This window comes from Leopardus geoffroyi, chromosome A2 (genome assembly GCF_018350155.1).
Source record: "Leopardus geoffroyi isolate Oge1 chromosome A2, O.geoffroyi_Oge1_pat1.0, whole genome shotgun sequence".
Classification (NCBI taxonomy): Eukaryota; Metazoa; Chordata; class Mammalia; order Carnivora; family Felidae; genus Leopardus; species Leopardus geoffroyi.
This window is the reverse complement of record NC_059331.1, coordinates 99,637,823-99,664,427: the sequence shown is the minus strand read 5'-3', so window position 1 is coordinate 99,664,427 and position 26,605 is coordinate 99,637,823. Positions and strand designations below refer to the sequence as shown.

At 41.7% G+C, this 26,605-nt stretch overlaps 1 protein-coding gene across 6 annotated transcripts in view; it reads left to right on the top strand.

Annotated features, from left to right (window-relative positions):
• SLC25A13 (solute carrier family 25 member 13) overlaps positions 1–26,605 on the top strand; it is a 192,118-nt gene that overhangs the window by 63,911 nt on the left and 101,602 nt on the right. For 5 of the 6 annotated variants that reach the window (XM_045494859.1, XM_045494856.1, XM_045494857.1 and 2 more), the window contains one exon: positions 12,669–12,784. The exons of the other annotated variant lie outside the window; for it this stretch is intronic. In XM_045494859.1, the coding sequence (XP_045350815.1) occupies positions 12,669–12,784 (116 nt within the window). The remainder of the gene's footprint in view (positions 1–12,668; positions 12,785–26,605) is intronic. 6 annotated transcript variants of the gene reach the window in all.

Sequence of the window (26,605 nt, the reverse complement as noted above, 5' to 3'; positions counted from 1 at the left end):
TCAATTCTCAGTAACATTTCTGAAGCGATTAGGCTACTTTTTGCAATAATGGCAGTTTATACAATTTAGTTTTAATTTAAAAATTTTATTTGAAATCCTAGAGTGTCTTAGATAATCATTAAGAACATAAATTCTCATAGAGGCTTCAGTGATGTGACTGAATCTCTGCTGATCCCAGTATATCCTTGGAAATGTTTGACTTAAAGATTGATTGGGGCTATCAATTTGTTTCTCATGATTTACCTCATTTTAGAGCAGAGTGCTAAAACGAAAATGGAATATACATTTAATATCAAATATATAATATCGTATATATATGTATGTGTGTGTGTGTGTGTGTGTGTGTGTGTGTGTGTGTTTTCTGACCACATCTCAGCCCGCGGACCGAACACAGTGATTAAGATTTTATTCAAGCAGCTACATGAATATTCGTGGAATAGTGGAAGGGGAAGCTTGGTACCTGAAGCTAAGTCATTGCATTTTGTGTGGCCATTTCTTCCTTGTTGTGGATTAGAAAACAGATGTGGGAGGGAGAAAAAAAAGATCTCAGCTCATCATCCTAGTTGTATCTGGGATCTCCATCCTCATTACCAAGAACTCATTTGTTCTTGGCAGAGCTTTCTGTTCTAAGTGTGGAGACTGTGTTTGTAAAGCAAGCGCATTGTTTTGCTTTTTTTTTTAATGTTTAGTTTTGAGAGAGAGAGCATGTGTGAGTGGCGGGTGGGGGGGGCGATGAGGGGTGCAGAGGATCTGTAGTGGGCTCTGTGCTGACAGTAGAGAGCCCAGTGTAGGGCTCGAACTCATCAATTGTGAGATCATGACCTGAGCCAAAGTTGGACACTTAATCGACTGAGGCACCCCGCACATTGTGTTTCTTAGACATGGATGTTTGTGTGGAGTGGCATAGGATGGAGGGCTGATGCAGATTATTGGGGATGGTGGCTACCCTTGATGGAGGCCGTTGGCTCTGAAAAACTCTGTATAAACTGCATGTTGCCATATCCGAGCTATGGAACACATTAGTAACTTTTCAATATTTAAGATATTTTAGATAATGCATAATGTCTCCCATACTTTCTATTTATTGCTACATGCCTTGATTTTTAAGTACCTTATCCTCTAAATTAATGGTGGGGTGTCTTCTCCCCACCTTGTCAGAAAACAGTAAAAGTCTTATGATCTGAGATGCAAGTGCTGGAATTATTTTGCAACTTTGAGTAAATTTAAAGTAAACTTTGAGTAAAAAACCCAATCCTTCTTTGCTTACATTGAATATTATAAGAAGTGTTATCCCTGAAATTTGGTCTGAATTCTCCTATGTTATCAGAAATTTCTGCAAATTCAATTTGGAATCAACACGTGGGCATTGTTTTTTTTCTTTTTCGTCGTCTTAAATACAGAAAATCATAATCTATTTTAAGATTCTTATAAATGATGGAGCACTTGTTTACATGGGTAAAATGACTCTATCTAAGTAGTGTATTGAAGTTCATGTTAATGTTTGCTATTTAATGACACCTAATGATATTCAATGAAGGGTTATGCTAAACCGAAGAGAAAATGTGTTACCCAGGCAACTGCCTCAGGCACACTAAAGATGCAGGCATATGGCTCTATAGTACACATTATTTCAGCATCTTTAAGCATAAAGAGCCACACATGTAATTGACTGTGAAAAATTACTGCTCAGTTACTGTATTGTACGGTCATAATAGAAGTAAATGAATACGTCATTGTTGTTGGAACAAGTCTGTTGGGAATCACTTGTAGACTCTACTATTTAAGAAGCAAAAATACAATAAGAAGAAAATAGCTGGTTTAATTAACATGTAAAATTGGGTTAATTTGAATTCAGCTGGCACAGCAAATATTAATGTTGGCTTTTTTGTGTGTGTGATATTTGGGCTCAAGCCTGTGTACTTTATTTCTTCTTGCCCACAGCATGAATAATTTTATTTCTTAAAATATGATAAAGGCTATTTCAGTCACTTAATTTTTGCTTTGCCAAACGCTTATGTCATCACATCGAAGAAGGTTTTCGTGTGTATCCATAATGTAAGACTTACAGTTGAAGGGAAAAAAAAGTTAAAATACTTCTGAGTAATCGATAATGTTCCCTGAAAAGGAACAGTAAAACTTAATTTCATGTGTTTTCTAAAAATTTAGTTTACTGCTTATTTTTGATTTTTTTTTTTTAATAGATGAACCAGGAATTGTCGTTGGCAGACGCAAGAAAGTAGCACATTTGCTCTTGTCACTTTCTGTGTGTCTGTGCTTAGGTGCTTATTTGTTTTCAGACATCACTGTAATCATCATTACCTGGCTTCAAAGATGCAGAAAAGTACACTGAGAGAGGCGTTGTGTCCCAATTAAAAAATCATTTAACTCAGTCGATATTTGGTGTTTTCAAATGCTATATAAGCAAAGAAACACCCATAGTTAATATGGGCATCTGCTAAAAGTGTTCATGAGAAAATTCTGTTCTTCAGCCTGTCTTCCGGGCTTTTTAAGTACTCACACAATCTCTTGAGTGGAAGGTACCTTTTGTGCTTTTCAGCTCTGAACCAAAGGAACAGTCAAACTGAAGACTCAAGTCAGATAAGTAAAGGGTTCCACAGTGTGTGCTCTACTGGAAGCGTTTAAACCACCTGGTTACTCCGTGGCAACCAAACAACTAACCTGCTGCTTTATGCAGAGTGATAGCCAGTGTATAGCGGTCACTTAAAAAATGCTAGTGAACAAATTCGGTGCCCACTCGCATTTCAGGTCCTGATTTCTTACCTAAAGCTTATATCCCCATTGTCCTTCATTTACCATGTTAATGAAGTTGAAGCCTTCTCATCCAGCCTTAGAAGAACAAAGGAAGATCTAGGAAATATAAATATATTTTCAATCTATTTTGCTTACCTAAGTGAATTTTCCATTGTGGTTTAAAACTACTTCCCCCCCCTTTTTTTTTTTTAAATGAAATTTTTTTTCAACGTTTATTAATTTTTGGGACAGAGAGAGACAGAGCATGAACGGGGGTGGGGCAGAGAGAGAGGGAGACACAGAATCTGAAACAGGCTCCAGGCTCTGAGCCATCAGCCCAGAGCCTGACGCAGGGCTCGAACTCACGGACCGCAAGATCGTGACCTGGCTGAAGTCGGACGCTCAACCGACTGCGCCACCCAGGCGCCCCCTTCCCCCCCTTTAAAAACAATTTTTTTTTAATGTTTATTTATTTTTGAGACAGAGGCAGAGCATGTGTGGGAGAGGGGTAGAGGGAGAGAGAGACACACAGAATCTGGAAGGAGCCTCCAGGCTCTGAGCTGTCATCACAGAGCCCGACGCGGGGCTCAAACTCACGGACCACGAGATCATGACCTGAGCCAAAGTCTGACGCTCAACCAACTGAGCCACCCAGGTGCCCTCTCCCTTTTTTTCTTTTAAACGAGTGGTCTTTCTATTCCCTTTTAATTCTTTTCCTCCTTTAAGGCAACCTCCAATTTAAAATGAGTTGTTTATGTTTTTTTTTAAACGTAATACACTTATCCTTTTAAAAGAAATACGAATCTTTGGGTAGATCTCAAAATGCTGTATACCCCATGATGTAATTAAGATACAGGATATTTATGCTGCACATTATTAAATTCTGTCAATATTGGTTATTAGACAAAATGGAAATAATGTCATATAAGATAGCTTTTTAGGTTTTTTTTTCCCCCGCAATGCTTATTGGCATTTAAGAATGAACAGGATATTTGTCTAGAGCCTTACAAGGATAGAGAACATGATTTGTCTCTGGGGGCATTCTTTTCCTTGATCCAGTACTACTCTTGTGGGCATTGGCCGTGATCAGAACTTTTTTATGACTCAAGGTTTAAAAGGTTGGAGAGGTGACAGGACATGACATATTCTCCTGAGGTCATTGGGGAGTGGATAGTAGTATTTAACAAAGAAGAGAAGAAGGAATGGGGTATATAATGTGTATAGGTGAGAGACATTTTTGAGTGTGTAGTTCAGTGAACTATTAACAAAAAGTAGAATGGGGGTGAGTCATACCTGTTAAATATGTTTGATCCCTCTGATAAGGAAGGAAATGTTGGAGGTATAAGAATGCCCTCTATAAATCCCAGTAGTTGGCACAGGCAGCTTTGGGTAGCCCAGCGCTGTTTGGAGTGAACTGCAAGGCGTGGACAGACAGGTAGATCTGGAAGTATGGGCTTATCACTTATTGAGTCAAGGTCACAATTACAAGGGAGGGCCTATGATATTTATCTACGTTTGGCAATATAGAGGCAGTGATCTATGCAGAGGTGATATTTATAGGCTAAACTTGTGATAACAATACAGTAAAGTTGCTAATAAAATCTTTAATAGGTTTTCAAAGCCAGGCAGTAGCATGCTTGTTTGAACAATATTCAGTCTGCCAGATTTCATTGGAGCCAATGAATTTAAATAGCCCCTTGGCAAATGCTGCAGTGAGGTTTGAACCCAAGTGCATGTAGAGCTGAGGAGCCCAGCTGGCCTCTGGACACATATACTCCTGGCAATGCCAAGGCCAGTGCTGGAAGAAAACGGGATAGTAGACTGAAATGCATTGGATAGATCCTCCCTCATAGATCAGGAGAGGAGATCTGCTCCAACTTGTCCAGAAAGATCATTCAGCCACTTAGGCAAAGGAAGAAGTAGAACTTGGGCCTTTTTCCACTTTACTACTGATGATTTTAGGACGTAAAATCCATCATCTGCCTAACTAGTAGTTTTCATATTCTCTGTAACTACAGGGCCTTAGAGTTTGTGCCTCTGGTTGCCATAATCTCTGCATCCACAGGCCACTGGGCTTCCGGGGTGGGGAGGGGGGTGGGGGTGGTGGTGCCTGATTTGCCCCTGGGCTTTATAAGTTGTGTGCTGTGACTTCTTGGACAGAGCCTGGATTTGAACCCTTTCCATTCTGTTCTCTTTCCTGCTAAGCTTTAGGCCTAGCCTGCTGCAGCCACTGGGGACTGGGCTCACTTCTCCCTGCAATCCGTGTTCCTCAGTATCCTGAGTGTTCTTTCCATGCAATCCCATCACTGCTGGGCATAAAGCCCTCCAACAGTGGCTGTCCCCCATGCATGCTTGCATTGAAATCCACATAGCCTCGTATGCTCAATGCACTCCCTCATCCCCGTCTCCCTTCAGCTTCCCTCCTCCCCTGTCTCCAGCCCTCTGGTAGCTCCCTGCCCCATGGGTCTTGCCAAGGTTGGCCTGTCTTAGGGCCAGCCTCTCACCGAGGTTCTTCTGTCCCAAATACTCTTTTTTTTTTTTTTTCAACGTTTTTTATTTAATTTTGGGACAGAGAGAGACAGAGCATGAACGGGGGAGGGGCAGAGAGAGAGGGAAACACAGAATCGGAAACAGGCTCCAGGCTCCGAACCATCAGCCCAGAGCCCGACGGGGGGCTCGAACTCACGGACCGCGAGATCGTGACCTGGCTGAAGTCGGACGCTTAACCGACTGCGCCACCCAGGCGCCCCAGTCCCAAATACTCTTGCTCCATATCTTCCCAGTGCTTTCTCCTCATCATTGAGACTTACTGCCACCTCCCAAGAGGCATTTGCCGGCCACATAGGCAGACAGCCCTTGTCCCATCCATATCATTCTCAAGCTTGGCTATACTTGGGAAGGTTGAAAAAAAAATGACTGCTCAGGTCCCTCCTAAGACCAATTAAATAGGCTCTCTGGGGCTGAGAAGCACTGCTTTAAAGCATTTCTTTTATCTTCTACACAGAAGTTAGCTGATTATGAATCATCTTATTTTTATGTATGTATATTTATGCTCATTGCCTGCCTTCTCCACTACAGTGGAAATCCTTGAGACGTGGATTCTGTCCATCATCTTCATTTTCATGGTGTCCTTAGTGCCTAGGGGCTTGCCTGGTATATAGAAGGTGCAGGGAACATATTTGCTTGGTGGCCTGAACAATGTATATTTGCAAGGCATTTGGGAGGGAGGTAAGGAGGCGGAAAACCCCCAAAGCTATTAAAGATGTTAAAATGATAGAGGCCAAAACTCTTTTGCTCAACTGGAGATCTCAGGAAAGCCGAGTTCTGTGTTTGTTTTTTTTTCCCCCCCTTGACATTCTCAGATACTTGAACCTGGGTGGTCTGGTGGTTGGGACCCAGTTTTTGGAGTTCGATTTTACTTTTATCTCTGCCATTAATCCTGGACAATCGTTTGGCTTCTGTTGTAACACATGGAAGAGGGTTATAAGGAGAAGTTATTTTTGCGAAGCGCTCTTGTGGTTAGGAACCTTAAGTAAAAGTGGTAATTGGATTTTGATATGGTGCATTGTCTACATCCAAACTTCCTGAAAGCTGAACAGATCAGATCCTTATGTGCAGTTGCTTAAATTTTCCTAGCCACAGAGTTGGCCTGGAGGTGGGAGCCAGGCAGGAGATGAAAGGGACCGCATGGGGCATAAGCCGCTGCTGAGTGAGGATAAGCAACAGCAGGAGGAAGAGAGAAACTGGAGGTTGTCCACCTCAGATAGCCAGTTAGTGTGACTCTTTCCATCATTTGTTTCTTTTTTCAGTACCCCCCTCCAAACACCCCCATCCCTTATTCAGGCCTTCTGCCACTACCTAAGTTTATTAAATCCTTGATGTTTGGTTTCATATAAATTTTAATTTTTCTCTTATTACAAAAGTAATTCAGTATGTGTATTACTGAAAAGAGTAGAAAATATGGGCAAGCAAAAAGAGAAAAACCCTAAATTTCTAATATTTTAACTACCTAGAGAGAACCACTGTTAATACTTTGGCATACATCCTTCACACTTTTGTGTATGTGTATAAAGTATTATTTTTGTCCATTTTTAACAAAATGGGATTGTTTTTTAGATACATTTGTATAACCAATTTTTTACCTAATGTGAATTTGTGTATGTAGCAACTATAGTGGTTGGATAGTATTCTATATATGGATGTTCCTTTATGTAATCAGTCACATATTTTTGCATATTGAGGTTGTTTTCACTTTTTGCACTAATATCAACAATGCCACTTGGACATCCCTGTACATAAGTTTGTACACCTTCATTTGTGGGGTCAAAAAGTGTGGGCGTTTTTAAGACTGTTGCTGTGTTGTCAGATTGCCCTGTCCTGAGGGTGTGGCACCATATACTTGCATGCCCTCGTTGTAAGGAGCCCTTCCTTCCCTTTAGGTCTTCATGGTTCTTCCCTGGGTTCAACCAACATGTCTCCCCAACTGCACACTCTTCTCCTTCCAGCACTGCCAGATTATGGTTTGAAGCACAAAGTCATGTTACTAAGCACCACTGCACCTGCCCTTACCCCGGTGACATTGCACTTCTAGTGGCTCTTCCCTCCAGCCCTCCTTCCTTGGTTCCTGGCTTGCCATCTGCCCCCTGGGCCGTCAGTTCTTGGGGGGCAGGGGGTGCACTTTTCCCCCGTGTATTCCCAGTACTGGCCTCTGCTCAGCACATAGAGGAGGCACTGATGCCTCATTGTAGTTGCCAGACTGTCCTTCTCCCACCTCCCATCTCTCCTCTAGCCCGTCTTACCTCTCCTGCAAGACCAAAGGTACATGTCCACTTGGTCATATCTTCCCTCTGATGTCACGTGATTTTACTGACATTCTCCATCACTTTCCTCTCAGTGTGATAATAATCTTTCCTTCCTCTGAATTGCTAAGTAATTTATCTCTGCTTCTGTTACTTGCCACTTTTCCCCATAATATCATGGTATTCTCTATATTTTAAGTGTCTCCAGGCTGAGAGCTATTCCTTGCAAAGCTGAGAGGAGGAGACCTAAAGTTATGCCACTGTAAGGACACTCAGGCATCATTTTGGTACGTGTCCTTCTAGTATCTTTCTGTGTGTATAGGTGTGCCGTCTTACACAGCTCTAAGCACAGCATACTGATGCAGTCTACTCTTAATCCCTCTTCTCCTTGGCTCTGTATTTGGTTGTAGTATGTGGTGTTTGGGCTACTTTACCTGGACTTTCAAGGAGTTGTAAAGTTGCTGCTGTTAAAAATGGCTTTAGAGTGAAGAGAATGATGGCTCTAGTGGTTTGAACACAAAACGACTTCCTTAAAAAAATCTCTGGAGCCAGGAAATGGGGTAGAAACCTACTCCTCCCTCATCTGAGTGGTTGTAGGCCTGTGAAAAAAGTGACTTGTGAATTTGCTTCTCTTCGCTGACCCACGTCACACTATTAGTTGCTGTAGGTGAACACTGGTGTCAGACACTGTTCTGCGGACACAGTCATGGAACCACGGTCATCAAAGTTGTGTGATTTATTTTTGAGGGCATCCGGTGTTGTCAGAGAAGTTTGGGTGGAAAAGGAACCAAGTGAGCTCACCAGCCAGGTCTGAACTTGATTAAGCTTGTATTCTTTGTTGTAATTGACGCTAATACCCATTAAATCTGTAAAGCAAGACCGAAGGACTGTTTATATGAAATATGTGTGTGCGTGTGTGTGTGTGTTTAAATAGCATGCTGCAAATGAATATATAGTACTATGTAATTATTCTGATAGCCTTCTAGTCAGATTACCTTGAAAATCCAAAATGATCTTGCTGAACAGTAAGACATTATGATTTCATGGTTCATCTGTATACCTCCTACATAGATGTATAATACTTGTATCTAACAGGATTACCAAATTACATACCTTTTTGGTATCTGTAACATGCCTAAAATACCAGAGTATTCATTGGCCAGATATGGTTATGAAACCACATTGGCACTGCCAGACAAGGATTTGTTCACCCACATAGATAATGTTCAGGTTTCTCAAACCATTTTGAGAGAAGAAAGATGCTCTTTTTATTGTATTTAAGCCTTTCTTTCTTCAGACCATTAAATTAAAAAAAAAAAAAAAAGTGCCTCTTTTCTGGAGAACACACTGCTCAATTCACTTTTAATTAACCTAACGTCTGTACAAGGATAATTGAGCAAATAGGATTGTTTTCTGCCTTGACAAACTGCCAGCAAGTTAAACTGGGGAGCACTGTGGCTGTGTGGTTGTTGGTACCTGCTCAGAGGAGCCCTGGGGTTGGAGTGGCGGTTAGAAGCAAGTAGCCCAGAAACACCTTCGCCTCTCTGCTGCAGCCGCGTCGTAGAGGATGCTGAGTGTGCCTCCGGATGGAGATGCTTCTGGACAGTTTCATTCACAGCCTTAAGTAGCCTTTGTTTAAAACCTCCCAGATCTGTGTTTCCAATCTTGGCCTCTGTGTTGGTTCTCTAGGGCTGCTGTAACAAAGTACCACAAATGAGATGACTTAAAACACAACAATACATCTACTGTCTCACAGTTCTGGAGGCTGGGATCCAGGGTGTCAGCAAGTGTGGTTTCTTGTCAGGGCCGTGAGGGAGCATCTATCTGTTGCACGCCTATCCCCTAGCGTCTAATGGTTTGTTGGAAATCTCTGGTATTCCTTGGTTTGTAGAAGCATCTGCTCACTGCCCCTTTATCTTCATATGGTGTTTTTCCTGTGTGCATGTCTGTGTCCACATCTCCCTTTTTTATGTGGACTTCAGTCATACTGACTAGGTGCCCACCCTCTTCCAGTATGAGCTCATCTTCGCTCATTGCATTTGCAACAACCCTATGTCCGAGCAAAGGCATGTTCTGAGGTCCTGGGGGTTAGGACTTCGTCATGAATTTTGAGTGGTGGGGTTCAACTCCTGTCAGCTCCTCTCCCGAGTTTCACGCCGGTCCTTTTGGTTTCCTGCTGGACACCATGTTCAGTGTTCCACTGGTACCTCAAATGCAACATGGTCAGATTTGGTCTTACTGGCTCACAGTCCCTTCTCTCTTTTTCATTTTTTTCTCTTCTTCTTTACCTTTGGTGGTAGTATCATCGTCTCACTTAGTTATCCAGGTTGGAGGTCTTGGGAGTAGCTAGACCTCTTCCCTGGCCCTCAGCCTCCAACATCCAGTCACCACGAAGTTTTGTCATTTCTGCCTCAACTGCGTTTCTCTAGCCTTTCCTCTCTTTTCAGTCTTGGTATGGTAGCTCTGGCTTACACCCCTGCTGTCCCCAGCTCGTAGGCTGTCTCCCTGCATCTCATCTTTCTCTGTGAAATTCATCTTCCACACCAATTCCTTTTCTGTGATATGAACTTGGTATTTATTAACTCCCAAAGCCTTCAGTGACTTCTCACTGTTTACAAAAAAAGTCAAGATTTTGTAAGGTGGCCTTTAAGGTCCTGCTCAGGTGGCCAGCGTTACAGCTCAAGCCACTCTTCACTCCTCACTACCTGTTAGATGCAAGGTCGGCAACACATGCAGCCTTCCCTTAACCACAGCACACCTCATTTCTTGTCACCTCTGTTCTCTGCTTCGCTCTTTCCTCAGTGTGGAACCACCTCTCTCTGCCCTTCGCTCTTCTCTCCACTTTCCCCTACCAGCTGGAATTCTGTCTCAGTCAGATGGAGACCAGGATGCCTGCTGTTTAGGCCCAAATGCCACAAGTGCTTCACCATCACACAGTCATTAACTTCTGGTTTCCTCAAACCATAAGGAGGTTGAAGTAACATAAGGAGGTTGAAGTAGATGATCTCTAAGATCTTCTCAACTTCAAAATTTCTTCTTTAGGGGCACCTGGGTGGCTCGGTAGGTTAAGCATCTGTCCGGCTCTTGATCTTGGCTCAGGTCATGATCACACAGTTTGTGGGTTTGAGCCCTGCCTCAGGCTCCGTGCTGACAGCGTGGAGCCTGCTTGGGATTCTCTCTCTCCCTCTCTCTCTGCCCCTCCCTGTGCGCTCTCTCTCTCTCTTTCTCAAAAACAAACACACATTTAAAATCTCTTCTTGAGATGCCACACTTCCATGAGGTGTTTCCCAGTTTTGTAGCAGAATGGATTGCTCCTCCTTTTATGCCCCTAACACTTTATTTCTTCTTTTACCTTTGACCCTCAGCTTGTGCATTCTGGTGGGTATATGTGCACATGACTGCCTTGCCCTCGCCTAGTAGGTTGTGAGCTCCTTGAGGCCCAACTTTGCTTCTCTTCCCATCCCTGCCTGCTCCGGCCTTGCTTGCACATAGATTCTCAGTGAGACAGACTGAATGGTAGAGAAGGTGTTCTGGGTATGCATTCCTCTGTAACATCTGCTGTTCCCCAATGTCTCTGTGCATTCAGAAGGTTGTGTTTTGGGTGGTGAATGACAGCGATAGATAGTATATTGAACACTCCATAGGATTTTCCTTTCTTTGTGACATTATTACAATCAGGTGACATTCTGGGAAACAGCTAACTTTGTTACATGTACTTTGTACAAAAATGTGTTCTCTCTATAAGATGTTTAGAAGTAATTGTTTTGAGAAACATAGGAAAATGCTTCTGTTTTCTTCCTCCCTCTATATCCTCCAGAAACTTGGACTATTTCAGTGTATCATTGGAATATTTGGACAATTAAAATACAAAATAGTGACAAAGAACATTTCTGGAAAAGCTTTTGTTGGTGCATTTACTCCTTGGAAGGCACAGCATCTGTGACTTGTCATGTTGTTCCAAACAACCAGATTTGATTGTGTCATGACCTTGCTCAAAGACTTTCTTTCTTTTCTTTTCTTTTTTTTAACGTTTACTTATTTTTGAGAGATAGAGAGAGACAGAGCATGAGCGGGGAAGGTGTAGAGAGAGGGAGACACATAATCTGAAGCAGGCTCCAGGCTTTGAGCTGTCAGCACAGAGCCCAACGTGGGACTCAAACTCACGGACCACAAGATCGTGACCTGAGCCAAAGTTGGACACTTAACCGACTGAGCCACCCAGGCAGCCCATCAAAGACTTTCAATAACTGCTTGCTTCCTAGAGAGGAAAAACCAGGCCCTTCTTTTGTTTTCATGCCCATCTCTGGCCTGACACTTCTAATCTCATTTCACCATCTTTTCTTTCATGTGCTCTACAGTTCCTTGCCATTTTCCTTGTACACGCCCTAGCTTTCTTGCATCTGCTTTTCTGTAGGCATCCCCCAACGGAGTGCCTGCCCTTCTGTGCCCATTACTATACACCTGAATTTCACTCATTTTTCAAGGCCCAGCTTGTATTCCATTTTTGCTACAAAGCTTTTTTTTGCTTTCCTACCGCAATTCTGTTATCATATTGGTCCCTGTCTTAGGTTGGTCTTCCCTTTATACTATTTCTAGATCTAGACTAGTGTTATGTGCCTTAGCAGACTAGAAGTTCCTTGGTGTCACATTTCATATCTGTTTGTATTCCATCACCCCTAACCATATCATCCCTAGTTGAATCCACATGCGGTCAATAGGTATCGACAATAAATGAATCTTTGTGAACCATTTTTACATGGTGTATAAAGGTATCAATGAATGACAAAGCTGTGCTGTTTTGCTGCTGCACAGTCACATCTTAATCTAAAATAAGCTTTAATTCTAGAGTCCAATGATTTGCCTGAAACAGAAATGCTATGTTGGCTAATACAGTTTACATTTGAAATTATAATTCAAACCTGTCATGTTCTTTAGATTCTGTACATTGTTATTTCAGTCCACTGTATATGAAAGGAAATGCTGAGTGTTTATAAATGTTTAGGTTTGAGTTTAATTTTTGACAGTGACATTTAATTTTTTTCCTCAGTGTGTATTTGTGTATGCTTTTATTTTCTGCAAGCTACTGATTTTATGCTTTGTGCTTGTTTTATGTTGCAGATTAATATCCTTTCAAGAATTCGTAGCATTTGAATCTGTCCTGTGTGCCCCGGATGCTTTGTTCATGGTGGCTTTTCAGCTATTTGACAAAGCTGGCAAAGGAGAAGTTACTTTTGGTAAGGGGTGTGAGTGTGTGTGCACCGAAGTAAGTGCACACTTGAGTGAGCATTTCTTTGCCCCCGCGAATGAAGTGTACAGAAAGGCTTTTAAGAAGTTCAGCACGTCCCATTGAGCAAAGATTTCTCCACGATTTGGTGCTCCAGTTCAGGTCTCGTTCTTGTTGGGAAAAAAAAAGGGGTTCTGGCTCAGTTTTGATACTCTGGTTTAGTTTTCAGGCGAGGGAGAGTGCACCTGATTTTTCACAGGGTCATAGACTGCGTGAACGCGGCAGGACTTCTGTTGGTTCTCTTCGTGATCCGTGGTTCTTCCCACCCGCACGATGAAGGCAGTCATAAACTGCCCTTGAACAGAAGGTACCATGCACCCAGTCCTTGGAGTGCTGACCTCAGCTCCACGGGGTAGCGTGAGTGCAGAGCCCTGCACAGGATGGCAGCTGAGGGTAGTATGCGCAGAGCAGTGTTCTTTCGAGCGGTGCGTACCCCCTTAGTCGGGTTGGTGGTGGTGGCTGTGCTGCCACCTTCTTTATTTTGAAAAGCCAGAACCAAACTCACTGGGATCGGCTGCAGAGCTGCAGAAGACCCAGAAGTCTTCTAAGTATTAGGAGAAAGGAAGTGGCAGCACAGTGGTAGGTTCCTTATGAAAAATAAACTGCTTACTGCAGTTTTTAAAAAGTGCAAAAATAAACTTTTTACACTGAAGATAGAGTTGACAGAAAGTACCACGTCTTCCTTGGACCATGTAGGATCCAGCATATGGTGCTTGTGCCTGCGAACCTGCTGTAGATGGCCCTGCATCTGGGGAAGGGCCCTGTAGGGCTTATGGAGTGGTCATTCAGGGTCGAGATAGCTCATGTGCCTATTTGAAATGTCTTTTTTCGGGCGCCTGGGTGGCTCAGTCGGTTAAGCATCCGACTTCAGCTCAGGTCACGATCTCGCGGTCCGTGAGTTCGAGCCCCGCATTGGACTCTGGGCTGATGGCTCAGAGCCTGGAGCCTGCTTTCGATTCTGTGTCTCCCTCTCTCTCTCTGCCCCTCCCCCGTTCATGCTCTGTCTCTCTCTGTCTCAAAAATAAATGTTAAAAAAAAAAAAATGAAAAGTCTTTTTTCATAGTTTCTAATCCATTTAGACTTCTTGGGCTTGTCTTACTTGACAGATTGTCTTACTTGATGGGACAAATGCACAGATGGGAGGAAAATACAGATAGTATAGTAGAGTACCATCTATTCTAGAATGGTTCAGGAATTGGAGAGACTCACCTACTTCTAGCTCTGCCTCTTTTGTCTCTGAGCAGGTTAATTATCCTCTCAGGTCTTCATTTTCCTTATCAGAAATGAACATAATAACTACATAACATATAGATAAGACAGCATAATAGACTTATTCTAGAAGCCATCCCCTTTGACACCCTTTTTTCCATGTTCCTTTGACATGACAGTTATTTACAACTAGATCAGCTAGCTTTGCAAGCGCAAAGGCAAAACATGGTTTTGTTTCATGCGATCCAGAAGCTCAGATGCTTTTCATTAGCACTTCATGAGGATGATTTCATATTTAAAAATACCTAGAATAATTTTAGTTTTTTTTTCCCATCACCTGATTCCTCTTAGTGTCACTGTAACCACAGCTTTTCAGTGGAACCCCAATAAAACATGTCCCCATTGAAACTTTCAAGTAGTCAATGAGTCGCTAGCTCACGGTGGTGTTGATTTACCCAATGGAAATCAGTTGGATGGAAGTGTTACAATAGCGTTTCCTGGGAATGAACCGAGGAACGCCTGTACCTTTGAGTAAGTTGAACACCAGCGTTCACCCTTTCTGTAGCATGTCTGGAGGGAGAAGTGTGAGAGAGCCGGGATAGAGATGAGGGCACTGAGAAATGGACTGTAGATGCTTTCCTTCCATCATGAGCATGAAGCAGGAAGGGCTCTTGGTGCCACTGGCCTGGCAGAGGAAAGAGGACACTGTCCCCAGTACAGGGACGGATGTGTGTTAGTGTGAGCAGAAGAAAAGAACGGGTGAAGAAGCAAGAGGCAGGAGAGAGGGTCATCTATGAGGTGTAACAAGAAGAGTGTCCTGAGATTCTGTTTATGCTTCCTCCTAGCAGTTTGTTGATGGGTTTCAACTTCCTGAGGCTTATTTTACTCATCTATAAGATCAGGGTAATAATAATTTGCTTTACCAGGACTATGTGAAGATGAAAATATATACTGCATGTAAAAGTGCTGTCTGGGGAACAAAGGCTTCTATAAAAATACTACTAAAAGAAAAAACTTGAAGAGAGCAAAGGAGGATTTTCTTTTCTTTCTTTTTCTCTTTCTTTTTTTTTTTTTTTTTGGTGGTTGGGGGCAAGCCCTGCACTTTTAACTTGCAGCGTAACCACTGGCCAATTAGCCAGTAATTTTCTTACTATCTGTTCTGTCCCATCTCTGAAGGCATAAGAGATTGAAATAAGAAATCATGGCTTCGAGGAACTACAAGTCTGATTACGTCAGTTGCATGTAACTTGTAGAAGAATGTGTGGCTTCTCTCCCAGTAGCCCGCCCTCCACAGGCAGTTTGTTCTAGAGCCTCCCTATCTCACAAAACATATACAGGATATGTGCTGTATCCATTTATGATGAGCTGATGAGGCCCTTGCCCAGTGTGTGTTGGCAGCAGCAGTGTGGTGGGTGGGGGAGGGGAGGGAGTCATACAATGTAGCCTGGGCCTTTCTGAGGGATTCATCCCTATTTGGGATTAAACTAAAAGGGTTATGCATACTACAAGGAAGATCCCCAAATGACCATCAGCTTGCAAAATAATAGCTGACTTTCAACATTTTTTCAGAAAGTAGAGAAGCATCATCCAGGAGAGGTGGGTGCTGTGTATAATAGGGTTTTACCCCAGTAAACTGACAAAATCATATGGGGGACATGGGAGCCTAAGGAGTGTTTTGACATCAGGTATCTTTAGAAGAAGCTAGCAATAAGTATGTTTTCCAAGAAACTCATAATGGGGATGAAGAAATTTTTTTTAAAAAGTGGAGTTGGGCAGAAAAGAGGACTGACTTAATCTTGGTCTCATAAACCCCCAGAATTAAGAGAATCCCAATCTGTGAACTGGGTGTCTCTCTGTGTGATGCTGTTTGAGGTCTGTGCAGTAACACTCCTATGTCTGGTTTCATCCTTAGCTCCTTGTAAACCCTTCACCCAAGAATGGCCCTTTTGTGTTTCAGAAGGTTGCCTGGGTGTGTGTCTTTGGGAGGGGTAAGCCTGAAGAGGTGAGAGAGGAAGGGCTCTTTTTTTCTTTTTTTTTTTTTTTAACCTCCCAGATTGGCTCAGTCAGGTGGGGTCATGAGGGAAGCACTGTTTCACAGGATACAGAGGTTCATCTGGGGCCTTCCCTTGGCCCTGTAGGCCAGGCAGGAGAGTGGCCTCAGTTCCCCAGGTTTCCTGGCCTTGCATTTCATCCAGAGGAGAGCAGTAACACTCTTCATCTGTACACATAGTGGGTTTCCACGTGAGGGCTTATTGGAAGCCAGGCTTCCATGACTAAGCTCAGTAGGCACCAGTGTTTGTCAATAAGTCAGCAGTATTCATGCTCCCACTAATGCTGATTCTGGTACACACCAAACAAAAATCAGGTGGTGTGAGGGGCAGATAATCAAGTGTCACATTTCAGTGAAGGCTTGCCCCACTTTCTCGAGGCCTCATTTATGTTTAGCATGTTTTCATGTCTAGATTAGTCCCTGTGTTTGCTACAAAGAAAGATCCTGATTAGGCCAATTTTGTTCCTTTGGTATCTAATTCATTATGTTCACCTGTTTCATTTGAGGGAAAGTATATCTCCAATATTTTGTTCTTACCATATTTTCTTACTTTGATACCTGATATTTTTAAATGCATTCTGAAATGTCAACAAATGTGTAACATGGGTAACAGGATTTCAGCATAAGAAAAAAATTCTACTTAACAGTTTGCAGTTCTGTATGTGTAGAGAAAAAACATTTTGTTCTATTTTTTTTTTTTGCATTCGTGGCCTATTTTATATATGATGGTGATTTTTTTACTTTTAATCTTTAAAGCATACTGTATATAAGCATAGCATCCGTACAGATGAATGCACAAATCATAAGTGTACATCTTGATGAATTTTTTCACAGTGTGTATAGTTGTTCTGTCATCATCCAGATGAGAAAGAGAATAGTGCCAGCACTCCCTGGACCCCTTCCCAGTTATTGTCCCCCAGGCCCAGTGGTCACAGCTGACATCTACCGCCATCAGTTGGGTTTGCTTGTTTTTAAACTTGACAAAAATGGAAAGATACAGAATATACTGTTCATCCTGACTTCTTTTACTCAAATAATATTTGTGAGATTCAGCCACGTTTGTGTTGTGTGTATTTTTACTTTGTTGTTTTTCTTTGTTGTATGTATAGTATTCCTCTGTAGGATTCTTTCCTAATTTGCTTATTCATTTTGCCATTGGTAGACGTTTTCACACTTCCAGTTTTGGCAGCTGCAAATAATGGACTTTGAACATTCTTTTATACATCTTTGGGATGTGGGTGTGGCGAGCGTTTCTAGGAGTAGAATTTCTGGGTCATAGAAAATGTGTTTATTTGGCTTCCATAGATACTGCCAAACAGTTTTCCAGAGTGTTTGTGCTAGTTTACATTCACACTGTCAGTGTGTAAGAGTTCTCTTTATTCTATGTCTTGGCTAACACTTGGTATTGCTAGTCATTTTTATTTTAGTGATACTTCACCATGTGGCTTTAATTTGCATTTTTCGGATTATTACTGGGTTGTGCAACGTTTAGAAAAGATTTACTCGCCATTCGGGCATCCTCTTTAGTGGTGTTGTGTTTGTCTGGTAGAGAGTGTTCACAGGTTGTGTATCTCACAGATAACTTCACTCTCAGACTTGTACTTCCACTCACTTAATAGAGCCCCAAGGAATAGAAATTCTTGATTTTAATGTAGTTAAATGATCAGCATTTTCTGGTACAGATACTGCTTTCTGTATCCTGTTTAAGAAATCTTTGCTTACCACAAGGTCATGAAGATAGCATCTCCTATGTTATCTTCCAGAAGTGTTTTCGTTCTCCTTTCAGATTTATATTTTTACTCTTTCTAGAATGTGTTTGGGTTTTTTTGTTTACTTTTGCGTGTAGTGGGGGTCACTCCCCAGTTCCCCCCCCCCCCCCCGATAGCTAGTTTCCCAGCACCATTTATTGAAAGGATTGCTCTTTTATTGCCCTACAGTGATGCAGTGATGATAAATCATTCCTCTGTTTGAACTCTGTTCTTCTGTAATTGTCATTCTGCAGCATCCTATACTTTCTTAATTACTACAGATTTGTAATAAGTCTTGATTTCAGATGAATCCTCCAACTTTATTTTTTAAGATTATCATGGCTGTTTTTGGCCTTTTGAATTATCAAAACAATTTTAGAAAAAGTTGTTTTCACAAAAATCCTGCTGAGATTTTGAATGCTGTTGCATCGAATGTTTGTAGTATGTTTATGTATATTTATATGTGTATACATTTGTGACTGCCTTAAGGTTTCTTTGAAGTATTTAAACAAAAGCTTATTTAGTAATAAATGTTAGTCTGCCTGTTGCACTGCATTTCGAAAATGTAAGTTGGCGAAGACACAAATTTTGAAAGGGACAGTATACATCTGTGATTCATCATCTAAAGATGCTAGTGGATGTCTGCCATTTTGTAGATGGGTCTGTTGCCAATAGGAATCTATGCTAAACCTTTCAGAAGGAAGGAACAGGACCTATATTTTACCTCTGAACTGAAGAATAAGCATAGTTTTTAAAAAAAATACATAGGGGCGCCTGGGTGGCGCAGTCGGTTAGGCGTCCGACTTCAGCCAGGTCACGATCTCGCGGTCCGTGAGTTCGAGCCCCGCGTCGGGCTCTGGGCTGATGGCTCAGAGCCTGGAGCCTGTTTCCGATTCTGTGTCTCCCTCTCTCTCTGCCCCTCCCCTGTTCATGCTCTCTCTCTGTCCCAAAAGTAAATAAACGTTGAAAAAATAAATAAATAAAAATAAAAAAAATACATAAATATTAGTCGATTTATATTATGTTAACACATTGAATATAACAAATGGAACGGAACTTCAGAATACTCAGAATTTGAACATCACTGACACTGTCAAATTTTGGCTAATGTAGTGGGAGAGAAGGATGTACAAAAGAGAGTAAATCATGGTGGCAAAAGCAAGCAGGATAGGAAGAGGAAAGAGGAAATGGTATTTTTTGATGGTCTAGTCATTTAACCAAAGTAAAGAAATAATAAATAAAGTCACATTATATTAATCATAAATCTCTACACCATTATATAAGGAGATATTCATAAAAACTTTAATTTGTAATATTTAAGGCCTTACGTCTTTAAAATATACATTTTTTGAGTATCAACGTGATTTCCTTTTTTTTTTTTTTTTTTGAGCATTGCTTTTATGCTAGATCAGGGACAATAGACTTTTTCTGTAAAGGACCAGAGAGTAAATATTTTAGAGCTTTGTGGGCCTTAGGGTCTCTGTCACAACTAGTCAACTCTGTTGACTGTTCCCATGGACAGTGTGTAAATGAATGAGTATGGCTATCTTCCAATAAAACTTTACTTTTCAAAACAGTTGGTGGACTAGTGGAACATAAGTTTTCTTACCGGTCCACCAGAGTATTAACAGGAACATATACAAGTTGATGATGTTAATACTAGGGATTAAGACACTTAATGGGTATGTTCTGATGGTATTTGGGTGATTACAATGATTTATGAAACCAAGAAGGTTCTCCTCTGTACACAATATGGTTTGGTTGTCTTTGTTGAGAAAATGGCTTTTGGGCACCTGGGTGGCTAAGTCGGTTAAGCGTCCAAGTTCGGCTCAGGTCATGATCTCACAGTTTGTGAGTTCGAGCCCTGCGTCAGGCTCTGTGCTGACAGCTCAGAGCCTGAAGCCTGCTTCGGATTCTGTGTCTCGCTCGCTGTCTCTGCCTCTCCCCTGCTCACACTCTGTCTCTCTCTGTCTCAAAAATAAATAAAACATTAAAAAAAAAAGACTGAGAAAGTGACATTTGAGCACAAATTTGAAAGAGGTAGGGGAATTGATCATATAGATACAGGGATGGAGGAAGGGGAGAGATTGTCCTAGACTAAAAGAATGGCTGTCGTCCAGGTTCAAAGACTGGACTGTAGTTGGCACATTTGAGGAACTACAAGGAGGACTTGTGTGAGTCAGAGAGAGCCTCATAGGAAAGGAGTTCAGAGAAGTAACAGATCAGATGAAGTAGTAAGACTCTTCCGATCAAGGTTAGGGCTTGGACCTTGATGGTAAGTGAACTAAGAAACCATCATAGGATTTTTTTTTTTTTTTTTTTTTTTTTTTTTTTTTAAGCAGAGGAATGATATGAGCAGGTTTATGTTTTAACAGGATCACTTTGGCTGCTCCAAAGAAGGGACAGAGTAGAAAGAGAAGGATCAGTTAGAAAGCTATTGTAGTAATCCAGGTGAATGATCATGGTGGCTTGGACCTGAGGGAGGTGAGGGGTATTTTGAAGAGAAAATCAACAGAGTTCTCTGATGGATTGGATGTGGGCTGTGAAAGAAAGAGAGGAGGCAAGAATGATTCCAAAGTCTTTGGCCAGTAGGAAGGGTGGAGTTATCAACCAAGATGGGAAGGGCTGCAGGCTGGGGGTGGGAGGAGAACAGGAGCTAACTTTTGGATGTGGTAGTTTGATGCCTAATAGATATGTCAATGAGGATGTCAAATAGGCACTTAAATTGAGTGTGGGATTTGGGAGATAGAAATTTGGTAGTTATCAGCAAATAGTGCTTGAAGGCATTTAAGTGGATGAGAGAAAAGAATTAGTAAAGTGGGATATCTCTCAAATCTGACTATAAGAGTGGAGATACAGAAATGACAAGATTAAAAAATCTTCCTATGAGAGCTTACATTTTAGGGAGAAAGTAAACAAATATATGGTGATCTGTAACGTAAAGCAATCTAAGTGGGTAGGAGAGATAGATGCTATCTGAGCTGCCCTAGAGCAACAGTGTCTGAACACTGAGGTGACATGTGGGCTGTGGATGCCAGGATCTTGGAGCTGTGGAGGTCTGGAGGTGATGTTCACATGGGAGGTGCTGTGACAGTCTAGGCAGGAGATAATGGAGTCCTGGACTGGACTTGTACCTCTGGACCCACCAGGGTCATTCATGAGAATCAATCGTATGTGACTTGGCTGTGGGGGAAAAGGGGGTCAAAGAAAAGGAGGAAGGACCCAATGGTAGCTGCTGAGCTTGTTCTGCTCTAGAGATATATGGTGTTACATAATCTCTTTAGAGAAGGAAAGTACCTGTCATTTTTATCTTTAAGTTTATTGATCACTTATTACATACTTGCCTCTGGTCTGAGTGCTTTCTCTGTAATTTGTTACTTAATCCTCAACAACCTAGGAGGTTTATACTATATAATTCTCATTTTTCTGATGAGGAAATGGCCTTGGGTTTTTTTTTTTTTTTGGTTTTTTAAAAATTTTTATTTTAGAGAGAGAGAGAGAGAGACAGAGCACAAGCGGTGGAGGGCAGAGAGTGAGGGAGACAGAAGCAGGCTCCAGGCTCTGAGCTGTCAGCACAGAGCCCAACGCGGGGCTCAAACCTATGAACCGTGAGATCATGACCCGAGTCGAAGTGTAACCAACTGAGCCACCCAGGTACTCCTCCTTGGGAAGTTTAAGTAACTTGTCCACAGTCATGGAGTTGCCAGAGTAGCAGCCTGGTGACAGCCAAGTGTTTGCTGTTGACCATGTCCTGCTGCCTCCCTCTGGTGGTGGTTGTGCTTTGTGAGGCGGGCTGCCTTCTTAGTGAAGGTAGGTGCCAACTCATCGGTAGTGGTTTCAGTCTATATCAGACATGAGGGGGATTTAATAATTTTTCATGAAGTAAAGAATAATAAGCAAATGCATTAGTAAGGAGTTTGTTTCTATGACTGCAGTGGAAAGTAATGATAAGGAAGAATGTACCTGGATTAGAGTTCTTGGTATATATAGAAAGTTGCCCTGGTGACACACATGTCCATGTAATTTGTTGCCGTGCATTTGATATAGTCTCTACCCAGGAAGCTTTATCTTTTGACATGACCAGAATTCTAAGTACAGGGGGTATCCTGGAGTGGTGGGAGGTAGGGAAGTGGTCCACGGGTGGAGGATGTTAGAGGAAGCCTTTGATTGAAATATGCAACATAAGAGCTATGGGTGCCATTTGATGGAGGGCCTATCACAGGCCCCTGGGCAGGAGTTTTTATTTAATAGGAGAGGCAGTTGGGAGCCCCGCAGGGTCTTCAGAGGACAGGGACCAGATCCAAATGATCCTTGGAAAAGGTAGGTTTTCTTGCATTAATTGGAGTGGGGCACAGCCAGAGGCAGACATGCCTATGATCATTGTGTGGGCTTTGCAGTACCCGTGTGAAGCAGGCAGATGACCACTCCCTTTATATGAGTAGAGGAAATGAAGGTCAGGGTTTGAAGGTGTGGCGTAGACACATTGTGAATAGTGATTTCCCACTTTCATTTCCCCAAGTTTCTTATTTGAGGATACTCGGAAAGCAAAGCCTATTCCTTAGTATGAATTTTCAGAAAGAGTGTTTGTGTGTGTGTGTTGGGGGGGGGGGTGTTAATCTGACATATTTAGTGCACCCACCAGTGATTGGTCTCTTAATGATGCTAATTTAACTATTCCTATCCTTTGATATTTCTTCTGTTGTTGGATCTGCAGGAGGCAACAGTAATAGCTTAGCTCAATGGTAGTGGAGGACCTGAATCTTACTTTCGTCTGGCAAACATCGCCATTGGACCCCCTGAAAATCCAAAGTATATTCTATACCACAGCACTTCCTTAGGTTGAAATCTAAAATTTTTACTTGCATAATGCTATTGCATGTTTTTCTCTTTAACTTTATCATTTCATTACAGTGAACAAAATTTCATGAACTGTTTTATCATGCAATTTTAAAGTTATTCTTAGTATATGAGCATAAGCAACCACTTTCATTATGTATGTGGTAGTGGTGTGTGTATGGGTCTGCATTTTTTTTTTTTTTTTTTTTTTTTTTTTTTTTGCGGGGAGAGTTCTGCCGTTTTTGATTGAACTTTAAAGACAGGAATTTTTGAAAGACGGGACTTCTCAAATCTGGGGCTCTGGGTAAGTGTCAGGGAGTCCGTGAACAACCATAGCTGTCAGTAATGCTTTGTCCAAATGAGCATTTGCTTTTAGCAGATCTCAAAGAGGTCAGTGATCTGCCAAAAGATAAGAATGGCTTTTTGTAGAGGGACAGATGAACAAGGAGACATATTTCTTATTTAAGACTTCTCCAGCTGTTAAAAACTTCAGTTGTAATATAGTCTATGCCCTGTGCCACACTGGGGAAGTTTTGACTGGCCCGCTGCTTCAGCTCTGTCAGTTGACCTGGAGTCCAAAAGAAACCAGCCCAGTTTTGCTCTTTTATTGGAAACTGCGGTGGCCTCTTGTCCTTTAATCTTCGCTATTGAACGAGATTGTGCGTTTGCGTACCTTAAAGTATTGGTGTTTCCTGTTTATGTTAGTAAGTGTTACGTGAAAAAAGGATCCTCCTACCAGACAGTCATAAAGCTTGAAATTTTTAGCTTATTAAGGCTCTGAGAAACCCTGCAGAACAATAAATTCATCTAACTTTGTCGAACTCATTTGAACAGGACCTTTCTTTTGTGTGTGAGACCTACCCACGATCTACAGAACTAGTGGCATGATCTCTCATGCCCTTCTCTAGTTCATTCTTTGATGTGGATGGTGACGTGTCTGGAGGGGCCTTTCTGGGCTCACGGTTAGATTTGTCCCGTAACACCTGCTGTGACGACAGTGGAGTTGGCACGCTCTGGGGATAGGCAGGCTGGGTGATGTGACGACATATGCGGAAACAGTCTGCTTCCGTCATTTTGACTCAGGGTGCAGAAAAGGAGCAGTTAAAATTATGGAAATAAGTTTTTGAAGGTATGCACCCAAACTTAATAATAAATATAAAAAGCTAGAGGAATGGAAGAGGACAGAACTCACCCAACATTTTTTTAAGCTCACTGGGAAGAAGAACATTTGTTAGCATGTTTGTAAAGACACTTGGAAAATGAAATATTCAAAAGCTAAGCGAGGGGAAAAATAGTTAGGAGTTGGAAGGAGCATTATTTGGGGGAAGTTCTTTGTTAATATTGATTCTGATTTGGGGGTTTCAGAAAAATTGTGTGTTATTTTGGTGAAAGAGGCTTACTGCTGTACAGTAGATTTTAGTTTTTATGTTAACTCTGAGACTCAAGTCCGTTTTCTTATACACATTCCAATAGAGAGTAAGAATATTGAATAAGAACAGTGTGAGTCTTGAAAGGAAATAATTTCCACACTGATAAGAATTGTGGCATGCCTGGGTACAGAGTGTCTTGACTGAGATCCCAGACACTGCTTAGAAGCTGCTCCAGTTCATTGGGTCAAAAATCCACTATTTACGAAAAGCTAAATACGGATTTGCACGATTGACCATAATGGGTTCAATTTTCAAAGATCGTAGTATCAGGGAGCACTTCCAGGTGGTGGGATAATTTGAGAATCGTCCGTGCTCAAATGGCTACAATATTGTACTTGTTGCTACTTCATCACTCCATTTTAAAAATAGGGCAGGGGTGGGGGGGAAGGCCTGTTGAGAAGGTGGAAGAATGTCAATTGGGGACTAAATCACAATAACCCTGTGAAGCCACTCCTTAGTTAACAACTGCCTGAAGGTTAGCTGTTCTTTAGAAGACTGTCGGTGTGGCGAGGCTGACTGGGGGCTTCTGCCCCTGTGGTGTGCGTGTGCATGTGTGGGTCAGGTGGAGGGAGAGGAGAATGTGTGAATAGGGGAGAAGGTGTCGAGAACAGAAAGCTAACAGTAAATCCTAAAAGTTGGAGCACTGGGAAAATTTGACTATTTTAAGCTGTACTGCTCACTTAAAAATAGGAAAATTACACCATTATTCTTTCAGTATGAGGGAGAGATAAAAATACAGTTTTTCTAAATTGGAAAATTTGCTGTAATCTTGCTGCTAATGACTGATTTCTTCCAACAGTTGCAAGGCAGTTTTTGCTCTGATAGGTTGATAAAGGAAACAAAATCAAGAACATATTGGAAGTTCTCAGAGAAAATTACAGTTTAGGTATGTGTTGGGGGTGGATAGTTAGACATTTTAATTGAAATAAAACAGTTTTATACTAATATGGGATCACTGTGGGTGTGCATTTGTAGTACATCTGCTCTTGAAACATTTCAGTAGGGTTAGATATATGTTCATGCTTTTGCAAGAACATTATTTTTGATTACATCTGTCTAAGGAAACTAGCTTAGGAAATTGGTTTGTAAAACAATATAGATATATTTGCATTTAGAGAATGAGTTAGGGATTCCAAGTACTGCTTTAAAAAGTTGGAATGTTTCGGTTGTGTTCTCTAGGGGTGAGGAAAGTTAACAATAATTAATGCAACAGCTGATTAAAAACAAGCTTGTACGTCTGGAGAGTGACTAATCTGTGCCTTCAAACATCACTTTAATGGACCTACTTTTGATGTTATTAAAGACTGCTAATGGTTCATTCTACCCAACTGAAAGTAACTCTTCCAGCATATAGATTGAAAACATCTCAGTTGACCGCTCACTTTTAATTAAAAAAAATTTTTTTTTAATGTTTATTTATTATTGAGAGACAGAGCATGAGCATGGGAGGGGTAGAGAGAGAGGGAGACACAGAATCGGAAGCAGGCTCCAGGCTCTGAGCTGTCAGCGCAGAGCCCGACGCAGGGCTCGAACTCACAAACCGCGGGATCATGACCTGAGCTGAAGTCAGGCGCTCAACTGACGGAGCCACCCAGGCACCCCGCTGTCTATTTTAGATAATGCATGTGATAGAAGATTAATACAAATGCTAGGTATCTGCCAGCCTTTAACCTTTTTTTTTATTTTTGTGTACCAACATTTGCAGTAATGAGTTAAACAGTGTAGTAATCTTGTGGATTCATAGAGCCATCAGATTTTAGAATAGGAAGGATTCTTACCAATAAGATCATGGGTTTTTGTTGTGATAGCGTGGAGGTGTTCATTACCACTGTGGACTCCTTGGTTCCATCTCGAGTCTACTGAATTAAAATCTTAGTGCGTGGGGCTTGGGAATTTGTTTTAAAGAAGCTCTCCAAGGATATGTCATTTACACTGCAGTGGAATAATGGCTGGTGTAGTTTCTGGCTTTCTTTCATGAATATGGAAACAGGCCCAAAGAGAAGGGAAAGTGACTGGTTTTGTAGGCACAACAACTTTGTTTTCTGGCTCTGGGAGGTGGAGGATGCTTTTTCTAGGATGCCCATGACTTCATCAGAGTAGTCCTGTCCCTAAGTACAGAATTGGAAGAGTTGGAAATTAGCCCTCATTTTTACGTACACCAGCACCACAAAAGTATGACTTGGGTACAATATTCAGCTGAGCTTGCCTGTGTGTGTGCAGTGTGCGTGTGTGCTTACTTTTTGAAAGCTACTTATCACCACTGTACCTACATGTTCAGAATAATAATAATAGCAAGTATACGGGGGCTTACAGAGAACTCAGTTTTAATGAGAAGGGCCGCATGTGTGAAGTACTTACTGTGTACTTACTCTATTTTAATGGCACCCATTTTCCCCCTAGAACTTTCTTGAGCGAGTGTGAATTGTAGCCAGAATACTTCTTTCCTCTCCAGACCCTTAACTGTGATTAATATAAAAAGGCACTTGTCAAAAGGGTTT